This window comes from Xiphias gladius, chromosome 9 (assembly GCF_016859285.1).
Source record: "Xiphias gladius isolate SHS-SW01 ecotype Sanya breed wild chromosome 9, ASM1685928v1, whole genome shotgun sequence".
Taxonomy (NCBI): domain Eukaryota; kingdom Metazoa; phylum Chordata; class Actinopteri; order Istiophoriformes; family Xiphiidae; genus Xiphias; species Xiphias gladius.
In genome coordinates, this window is record NC_053408.1 from 16,430,910 (window position 1) to 16,440,774 (window position 9,865).

A 9,865-nucleotide genomic window follows, 5' to 3' on the forward strand; every position below is an offset into this window, starting at 1 on the left:
TGGATAAAACTATAAAAAAAACATGACAAAGTTTTTTCAGTTCTTTTGTTTGTTTATATAAACATCTCTGAAACACAGACACACACAAACACAAAGCCAATAAATAGAATAAATACCACAGCATCATAGTACAAGATTGCCAGCGTAACTGTGAGAAGTTATATAAGGATTAAAAACTCCATACATAACATTGTTATAAATACTTTACATAACTTTAAACTGATTGGAACAGGGAACTGTGCTAACACCTGTGTCTCTTACTTTCCTTTTTCACTCTTTGGCATCAGTAACTCCTCCAGCAGAGATGGCAAATGTTGCCTCATTCTCAGGCATGTCGGGACTAGAGGAAATCACAGAGATAAAAGAGCAGAGAAAATGTGTCTGAGAGCTTTAGTGAAGTCACAAAGCCTGCAGTTCAACTTCAGTCCCAAATGTTTTCATTATTCAAAAGTCCAAGTTTGGGGCACTAAAATCTGAGGTCACATGTTTCATGTTTTTGTTTTTTATTTTTTTCTGACAAGTCATACATTTCACACAGCTTCTTTTGCCAGTTATTATAAAATCCATGTACTGTAAGCCAGTCACACTGCATGCTCACCAATATATCATTTCCTCTCACCAAAGTGGTGTTTTAAGATACATATTCATACGTTATTTCTATGTGTAGGCTTATGTTGTTGATGAGGTGAAGAATATTGCGTTAAGACACACAAAAAATAATGTTAAACCATGGTCAGCACCCTTTCAGGCCGTGACCTGGGCGATTTGACTAAATGAAAATAACATGATAGGCATAAGACCTTCTCTGATACCACAACATCCATTTTGATGTGGAAAATCACTTCAATTACCACATGGTACCAGGAAGTAAAACTGCAGCTGTCTTTTGCACCTGACATTCTCAAGTATTTAAGAAATCTTTAAGATAGAAAACTAATAGCTGTATGATTAATTTAGATATTAAATAGTGTTATTAAGATTTACTGAATTGAAAAATAAGTTACATAACATTAATCAAATTGAGTGATAAAAGTCAACTCAACCTTCCTTGAATTTTAGGAAAACAACGATAAAACATTTTAATGAGTTATCGCACTATCTCACAATTACACTGAATCTTGAACTCAACTACCTGTCAAATATCTTGGCAATTCTCATCTCTCCACGTCCCTTCCTCAAACTGATCCGTGTGGTAGAGGCGTGGGCCAGGATGTGCCCACCAATTGGCTTCTTGGGATCAGCTTGAAACCTTAAACAAGGAAGAAATAGAATGTTCTCATCAAATCTTTGAACAATTTTGGTGCAATCATGATAGCATATTCTAGTGCAAAACTTGTCCAACTCATACAGAATGAGAGACTTTGCCATCTCTTACGTCAATCCTGCTCCAGGATCAGCTGTCATTTGGTTGGTGACGAACACAGCTACATTGTACTCTAAGGTAAACATAAATGAAAGCCATTAAGATAGATCATGCATGGGTAGAATCCTAAAATAATCATCATCATAAGGAACATTACTTTTATACTGTATTCATATTTGAGCCCACCATGCATGCACCTCGCAGACAGTCCCTTTATATGGATATATATATAGATAAGCTATCTGGCTGATGTTTGTGGTTTTTACGTATATACAGCATTCTCTTGGTTCAGACCTTCAGAGATCTTCTGCAGCCTAGAGAGCATCTGGGCTAGTTTCTGCTGCCGCTCAGCCAGCTCTCCTCGACCAGAAAAGTCTACTCTGAACAAAGCCATGATGGAGTCGATGATCTGGCAACAGGGAGGAGGCGACAAGAAGGAGACTCAAAGGCTGAAAGCCGGGAAGGAATCCTACTTTTAGAATTTATGCTTGATGTTTAACACTTACATTCCCTTGAAAATACAACATAAAAAATGTTCATTTTAAATCTCCAACCACTGCACTTAGAGAATGACTAAAGTTGAGGGGGAAATAAAACCAAAGGAATTATGAATATGTGATAACATATTTTTAGAGTTTTTTCTTTTACTCACCAACAGTTTGAACACTCCTCCTTCCTCATGAAATTTGGCTGCAACAAAGTCCAACAGCTCCATCTGGTGTTCACCTGAAGAGGGACCACAAAGTTAACAGACAAGAGTTTAATACAGCAAAATATTATAACCTCACCGAGAGATAGTGTTTCGATACAAATTGCCCTGCTTTTAAACACCACAAATGTCAAAAGGCACACAATCCATGTTTTGTAGTCTAAATTAAGTGTACTGTCGGTTCTCACTTGTATAGGCCCTGGCGTAAAGCACATTGTCCAGCATAGCATCGTGGTCCACATTAAACCTGTCAGCAATGTCTCTCAGTCTGTCTGGACGACTGACACCAGACAGGTACAAGTCAAGGATAATGTCAGATAGAGTAACAGGTAGAAAACACACTTGTGTATATATGAAAAGTGATAGTACAGTTTTCTTTCTGGTACCCACTGAAGAAATATGTCTCCTTAACACATTTTCTGAACTAGTTCTCACGAAAGCCAGAAATATAAAACATATTTACAAATAATAGTATGGTTTGTCTAAAATTAAGTACATTTGCAATGAAAGCATCATACACAATCAAATGTCGTATGGTTCTTCCCATTATTGTGAGGATACAAGGTGTTCTCTGTGTCAATGAAGATGACCTTCCCGCCTGAGTAGCAGTCCTCGCCTGGCAGCTGAGCAGTGACTGGACAAACACACCACAGTCTGCTTTGTGCAATTTATTTGATTTGTATAGTTTATTTTTTATTTGGAGCAGACAATTTAAGAAGGTTCCATACTCACCACAAAGTGTGTGAGACAGCTGTGTTTTCCCTGTGCGGAACTCTGTATGATGAAACAATGTAGGGAGTTTTTAACCAAATGCTGCAAAACTGAGTGATATTTCATCAGTCTAATCATACTCAGTATATTTTACTATAAAAATACATCTTCTCACCTCCAAATGCTTCTGTGATAGCCATACTCTCTATACCTCCACCCAAAAGTTTACTGCAAAGATAAAAGATATATGTTTTAACAGATGTGCTATAATTTAGGATTATTTAAACAGATTCACAATAAGAAAAACTAACTTTTCTTTTTTATACACCCAGCCACAGTTTCTGTTGGTAAATCTCAATGTTTGCTGGTCACTTTACCATTAGACCCACCAGATAGCTGTTACAGTAAAACTGGACTTCCAAACAATATTTTTAAATGTCAGTGTACTGGTAAAGTCAAATAATTTTCTCCTTGATATCGATACTGTGACAATATTTTGGGTATAATTATTGGTACTCTAAGAAAACAAAAAAACATTAGTAATATGGATTGAACAACCTAGCAAATTGAGGTGTTCATTGTTAATTTTGCTTTACCAGAGAAATTGAGCAGATTAAGAAAATTCAGTTAACCATAATGCAGCCTTTAGGACCACATTGAGACGTGTTTAAGATATATCATAATATTAAAAAAACAAACCTCCCAGAAAGTACTGCATAAAATCACTATATAACCCATTTTGTACAAATGTTATACGTAAATGTGAATGCACAAGATACAAACTGTTGTACTATGTTCAGTAGTGTAAATCCTACCATCTACATGTTCTCAACATTAAGAGAAAATCTTAACTCAAACTCCTGGCTCCCGGTTGTGATGTGAAACACCTGCTTCCTCTTCACACTGTACTCAAAGGCTGTCTGGAAACCAACATTCTATAGTGTAAAGACAATTATGTAACATATAAAATGTTCTGTAGGTAATTTTGGCAATCTTATTTCTCAACTAATTCAGTCCTAGGCCACAAGGAGTAAGTATAACAGGTTGAATAATTCACAGTAGAAAATCCCATTTTACCAGCAATTTCCCTGCAGCTTCCTTGATTTTGTCCACTTTCGCTTCTGACAGGCCTTTTATGTTGCACAGACTCTTGCGTGTAGTCATCTGGATCCCCTTCACAGTGCAGATTCCCACTGACTTCAGCTTTTTGATGTCTGCCATGTTCTGCGATCACAGGTGGGGAAGGACAGAGAGATGCTCACATAGAGAGGTGGAAGAAGTATTCAGATCCCTTACTTAAGTAAAAGTACCAATACAGCAATGTAAAATTACTCCTTCACGATTAAAAGACCTGCATGAAAAATCCTACTTAAGTAAAAGTACAGATTAAAAGTTAAAGTACTGGTTTGGACCCTGAGTGATATATTATTGTATATGACATCATTAGATTATTGATACTGAAGCATCACTGTGTAAGCAGCATGTTACTGTTATCACTGCTGGAGTTGGAGCTATTTTGAACTACTTTATATAAAGTTTTACATACATTGACACCAGATAAATCTGAGAGGTCGTGAGATGATTAATGGGGGAGGAGAGAAAAAAAAACAAAGTTCTGATACACAAATCTGTTTTCAGTTTTTGGACTTTTTCTCTAATGTATTTTTCTGAGATATTGGATCATTTGAACATTTATTGAAATGAAACCATATGAGTAGTTTAGAGGGAAAAATTACTATTCAGTGGAGCTGTTATCAAGTCATAGACATCTGATATGTGATCCCGACTACACACTGTTTGTAAGAAACCAAAAGGTTGGAAACCTCTGGTTTAATCTTTAAGAATGTGTTGTATTTCAAAAGCCTGTTATATTATCCATTGTGTAAAATCAGTGCTCTTAAATGTAACTTGTAACTAAAGCTAAGAAATAAATGTATTGGAGTAGGAAGTACAATATTTCCCTCTGAAATGTAGTGGAGTGGAAGTATATAGTAGCATAAAACGGAAATACTCAAATAAAGTACAAGTACCGCAAAATTGTACTCAAGTACAATACTTGAGTAAATGTGCTTAGTTACTTTCCACCACTGCTCACACAGACCAATGACTTTTGATCTGATGAGTATGTTTCAGCCCTGCTGTTGACTCACAATCCCATGTTTCTGTAGGAGGTCAATATGTTGGAAGAAGGACTCCTGTTCAGAGAAAAACAAAAACTATGTGAGATGACTGCTGAGGAGTAAACTTGACTAACCAAGAAAAGAATGTGGCTTTTACTTGACAGGGAGCTGTAGCATAACGTAATGGAAATTATTTAAAAAAATCAATAGGCTGTCACACTTTTTCTATACATTGCATGGTGAATATTAATGTATGTTATAGGTAAATTATATTTGGACTGGATTTCAGTTGTTTAAGACAGGCTCGTAATCAACGCTGACAGCAACTCATTTAAACTTTTTAGAGCTGTGGGGGATTTTCTAGTTGGGGAAGGCCACTGCTAGTTAGCAAATATCAGTTAAATGAAAAGATTAGCCTACTATATCTCACCTCCTCATCCTGGAAACCAGTATCATCTTCAACAACCTGATCCTCTGCAGATTTCATTTTCAGTGTAGTGTGGGTTAAAGGCTGAAGTTAAAATGTATTTTGGCAGTTCGGTTACTGTCAATCAGAAAGGATATTTAGCTAAGGTCAGCACAACTAGCTTATCTCTCTTAGTTGGCTAAATTAACTGCTAGCACACGGTTCTGTTCCTCTTTCGACAACTAACCAAATAAACAAGACTGCCAGCCAAACTATTAAAATTTACTAATGAGCTATTCCTTCATGTGAACTAGCAAATGAAGATAATAATATAAGTTGCCGGCAGAAAAAGAAATACCGTTTTAAGTTAAAAAAAAAAAAAAAAAAGCCTGCTGTTCTTTGGGTCTTGAAGCAACTTTCTTGTGGCAACTGGCGGGAATTCCTGACTGTAGACGTATTCAAGTACAGCTGGAAATTACACATTTACATGTTGAAGGAGCATTTGGTCTGAACCACTTGTTAATAATTGTTACGTTCAACGGCCGGCGGCAATGTAGCACCGGGTGGCCTTAAAGAACACGAACAGCCCCATAAAGTGATTTACAGCAAGGTTGAATTTTCAGAAATACCAATGAGTTACTGCTCTGAGCGAAACGCAACATGTTCCCATTAAAACCCTCAGAACCAAGAGCTGAGAAAGGGCAGTCAAGCCAACCTTGGCCGATGGCATTTTAAAAATATATATGTTAAGAGATATTATTTTCTGGACTCATATATATGAATATGATTTACATTAATTTGTGGGCTGAGCGTAATGGTATAAATGACACAATGATAAAAACTTCAACGTCACAACAACGACGGACGTTTTTCACTGCAGACATGTTGACACGCCGGGCAGGAAAAGCGCAGGTGTAAGTAACGACAATAACTAGTGCCGCATTACATTTAGGTGCTGGGCTCCAGCTCTCAGGTCATCGCAATCATTGATGTTACTAGAGACACCTGTGCTTTTCCTGCTATTATAAGTCAAAAATGTCTGCCGTGCAAAAGGTGTACAGGGCAGTTGAGCCTAACAGCTATTTTGAGACAACAGAATAAAACATATTTGCTATGTCTAAAAATTGTTATATTCTCCGAAAAAAAACACACTCCCCTACAATTTTTTAATTATTATAAAACATTTTAAAATGTGATTGCTTACTTGTCCATATCTTTCAAAATGCAATCATTTGGTCAGGTCTTTCATTCAAAAATTGTTACTTAATGCTTTATGAGCATTGAATAACTTAATATTTAAGCCAATACACAACCAACATGCTGAGAGAAGACAAAGGGCTTTCCATTTGATTTGGTGTTTTAATTACCATAGTCATGTTGAACACAGAACAGACACATGTGTTTGCTTACTGAACAGAGGTAACAGATTGAAAATTGTCACATGGATGGCAACAGAGAAAAGAACATAACATTCCTTTCTATCTCAGGTTAATATAGAGACATTAGGCCTTTAACCTTTATCAACCACCACGACCACATTTATCCAAACACTAATGACAGGTTGCCTGTATTACATGGGAAAATAATTTTGTATTTCACATACTATAGATGGAAAAGGATACAGCCATCTTTGAATAATTGAACAGCATGAAATCTGGTCTTGTTGCATTGTACAATCCAGAGAAATATAATAAAACCAATAACTGACTAGTTTTATAGTGAGAGACATTGAACTTTGACATACATACAAAGTACAATGGTGAGTTGAGACAAATGTACAGTCTGAATGCACCACATAGAAAAGAATGTCATTTAGCGTGTAGAACTTCAAAAGATCATTTTGTAGATCACATTCCTATCAATTAATATTGTCTAAAGTATACTGCACCTGTCACCGTTGTCGGATATTTTATTAAACATAATTCTCCACATACAAGTGGAACCAGCAACCAAATGACAATGGACAGAATTACGAACAAAAGTCCATTAACATTCTTCGGACTGCAAACACCAAGACACACAATTGGTAACCTCCAGATTTTCTTCTTTCATCTTACCCACCTGTACCTGCTTTCTTCTACAGAACACATTATTTATGCTGATATAAATGTTTATTTTAAAAAAGAAAACAGAAGCAGTGCTCCTGGAAATCAGTCTCTGCATGATGTTGGAGTAAGGAGAGACAGTGAGAGAGAAATGTTAGATACGCTTCACATCCTCCTCCTCCTCCGATCGCATTAGCCAACCCGATATTTGGAGTGAAACTAATGTTGCGCCACTCATATACAGCCTTTAAAAAAAAAAAAAAAAAAATTCACTGCAGTTCTTTGCTCATCTCCATGTTCTCTCTGTCTCTCCTTATAGGCGACCCTGCTGTATCGCTAGCAGCAGAGTTCAGGCTCATGTTGGCCCTTCCTGTCCCTCACATCTTGCCAGGTGCAGGAGGCATCATGCCCGGTATCCCACCAGACATTCCAGTGTTGGGCCCCAACAGGATCTAGAAGAGAAAGGAGGTTGTTGACTTGTCATGTGCAGTTCATTTTTCATTTTAATTTACAACTTCTGTTCATATTACATTCACTCCTCAGCCCATGTCAGCACTTGCTTCCTCACACCTGTAAATCTTTTGGTGTTGTGGTTGTTCCATTAAACAAATATGAGTGCGATCAAACTATTAATGAATACATCACAGTTCACCTGGATTGCCTTTATTGTTTCTCTCAGCTGTTGCTTTACAGAAATGCACATAACTACTCACCTGTCTCTGCTGCTGTAACTGCTGCTGCTCCAGCTGTAGTCTTTCTGTCTCAAACACCACAGGCAGCACCAGGATCATGAAGGAGGTAGTACCCACCCAGAGCGCAGAGCGGGAAAAACTGAAACAAGTTAACCACCTCATTAGCTTCAGCTTTGATAAGATGTGTCACTTCCTGGCTTGGACACAGAAAATCCCATTTCACAGTTAGGTTACCACTATAGAAGTAAAAAAAAAAAATAGCAATGTGTGACCATTGAGTAAATAAGACACCAGACAGGACCAATGACTGTTACTGAGATCAAATCTAAGAATTTGCAGTTCATCTCTTGATCACCTGAGCTACCCTGAAAGCCTACACATATTCATGTATTGATAAGGTAGGAGGAAGACGCTTGAGAGACATACCTGTAAAACTTCTTGACCAGTGAGACGGAGCACTGTGCAGACACCTCAGCAGCTGTGCGAACTGTGTCAGGAAACATCTCTGTCAGGCCCCACAGCCTCTCCATCACTGTCTCATCCAGCTAAAGGGAGACAAATACAATCAACAGACAGGAAACTTTAGTACAAAAAGACTAAGTAGGTTGCTAGTTGCATGAAATAATACTTAAATATGCTTAACAATTTTGTTTGCTTGCAACAGACCACGTTCTCAGACAGGGTTTGCATAAGCCAGTACAGACACCTCAGGTAGCTAGCTAATTAGCTTTGGTGCAGTCATGTTAGCTAGCCTTGTATAGCTAAGAAAAGGACAAACTGGACACAAGACAGTGCGACTCTTGGCTTGATTTAATTCTCACTGACATTTGCGAAGTACTTCTGAATGAGTAGATACTTACATCTTCATCTTCATCGTCGTCAATCTCGTCCTCGGGAGGCCGGGTTGACACAGGGCCCGCAGCGGGGGAAAGCTCCTCGATTGTGGCCATGTCTCCTGCTAGTTCGCCCCTCTCTGTCGGGATGGATGAACTGCGTGCGCGGCGAACTAGTCGCTAGAAAATGCGAACGTTGGTTTAGTGTATTTCCGATTAGTTCCCAACGGCTTTCAGTGAAGTTAATGCTAAGGGGAGTGCATCGGTCCGACTACAGTCTGAGGTCACAGTCAGAAAACGTGAGGCTTGTCTGGGTCGGATGACGGGAGGAGGGCAGGGGTCAGTTTGTACTTCACCAAAAATAAACTGCGCCCCCTGTCGTAGGGACTGTCTAGTAGCAGCCTGTGGTGTCAAAAAAATTCATGTCACTTAATGTAACTGACTAAAAATACTAGTGTTATGTATGTACGTTTTACCTAGCATTGAGTCCGTGGCCTCCCTAGTAGTCATTAGATCACTTATACATAGCCATAACACTTATGAAGGATTGGTAGAGAACCAAAACATTGCTAGTACGTTAATAAATCATTGGAAGACTATTACATTGTTAGTAAAATATGAAGTAATGAAGCACAAAAACATAGTGTAGTGTACCTTTCAGCTATATAGTCATATATTCTATTTTTGAGTGCTTGACTTAACAAAATTTCCCACTGCTTTGTCACCAAATTGAGCTGGTTGACGGCCAAGAAATATAACGCTACAAAAACATTCACATTTTCACCTGTGGGTCAATGTGAACTCCACTTAGTCTACCAGCCGCCCGGGGCCCTTAACAAACCATTGCTCGGCGTTCCTCTTAAGTATAGTTCAAAGTGAAAGCTTTGAGACTTTTTATGCATGCTTTCCCCCATGGATTTTCATTCATCCATGCTTATGCTGCTATATACAGTGTATATAACATGTAACTAGATACCATAAAGTAA

General features: G+C 38.0%; 2 protein-coding genes across 5 annotated transcripts; both read right to left on the reverse strand.

Moving 5' to 3' along the window:
- Positions 1-39: 39 nt before the first annotated feature.
- Positions 40-6,197, reverse strand: dmc1 (DNA meiotic recombinase 1). Of its 4 annotated transcripts, none has more exons than XM_040135465.1 (14): positions 5,334-5,676; positions 4,934-4,978; positions 3,861-4,007; positions 3,636-3,718; positions 2,959-3,011; positions 2,805-2,846; positions 2,634-2,706; positions 2,261-2,352; positions 2,016-2,089; positions 1,658-1,772; positions 1,376-1,436; positions 1,133-1,249; positions 262-340; positions 40-67 (listed from the first exon to the last, which is right to left on the reverse strand). In XM_040135465.1, the coding sequence occupies exons 1-13, from the start codon at positions 5,388-5,390 to the stop codon at positions 271-273; spliced, it is 1,029 nt and encodes a 342-aa protein (XP_039991399.1). In that variant the 5' UTR covers positions 5,391-5,676; the 3' UTR covers positions 40-67; positions 262-270. The 4 variants fall into 4 exon arrangements, with proteins under 4 accessions (XP_039991399.1, XP_039991400.1, XP_039991401.1 ...); XM_040135466.1 differs by lacking the exon at positions 40-67 and adding an exon at positions 6,102-6,197 and having other exon boundaries at positions 131-340; positions 5,334-5,447; XM_040135467.1 differs by lacking the exon at positions 40-67 and having other exon boundaries at positions 131-340; positions 3,636-3,703.
- Positions 6,198-6,648: 451 nt separating this feature from the next.
- tomm22 (translocase of outer mitochondrial membrane 22 homolog (yeast)) lies at positions 6,649-9,223 on the reverse strand. The gene is made up of 4 exons (XM_040134415.1): positions 8,907-9,223; positions 8,473-8,591; positions 8,068-8,185; positions 6,649-7,806 (listed from the first exon to the last, which is right to left on the reverse strand). The coding sequence occupies exons 1-4, from the start codon at positions 8,994-8,996 to the stop codon at positions 7,732-7,734; spliced, it is 402 nt and encodes a 133-aa protein (XP_039990349.1). The 5' UTR covers positions 8,997-9,223; the 3' UTR covers positions 6,649-7,731.
- Positions 9,224-9,865: the final 642 nt, after the last annotated feature.

What these genes read in the sequence shown, in the direction of transcription:
- dmc1 (XM_040135465.1), bottom strand. Translation starts at nt 5,390, where the DNA reads ATGAAATCTGCAGAGGATCAGGTTGTTGAAGATGATACTGGTTTCCAG. An exon ending in GCTGTCTCACACACTTTGTG is followed by an intron (nt 2,707 to 2,804) that starts GTGAGTATGGAA and finishes GTGTTTGTCCAG; the next exon opens with TCACTGCTCAGCTGCCAGGC. An exon ending in ATTGACACAGAGAACACCTT is followed by an intron (nt 2,353 to 2,633) that starts GTATCCTCACAA and finishes GTCTGGTGTCAG; the next exon opens with TCGTCCAGACAGACTGAGAG.
- tomm22 (XM_040134415.1), bottom strand. Translation starts at nt 8,996, where the DNA reads ATGGCCACAATCGAGGAGCTTTCCCCCGCTGCGGGCCCTGTGTCAACC. An exon ending in ACGACGATGAAGATGAAGAT is followed by an intron (nt 8,592 to 8,906) that starts GTAAGTATCTAC and finishes GTCTCCCTTTAG; the next exon opens with CTGGATGAGACAGTGATGGA. An exon ending in AGTTACAGCAGCAGAGACAG is followed by an intron (nt 7,807 to 8,067) that starts GTGAGTAGTTAT and finishes TTTCTCTTCTAG; the next exon opens with ATCCTGTTGGGGCCCAACAC.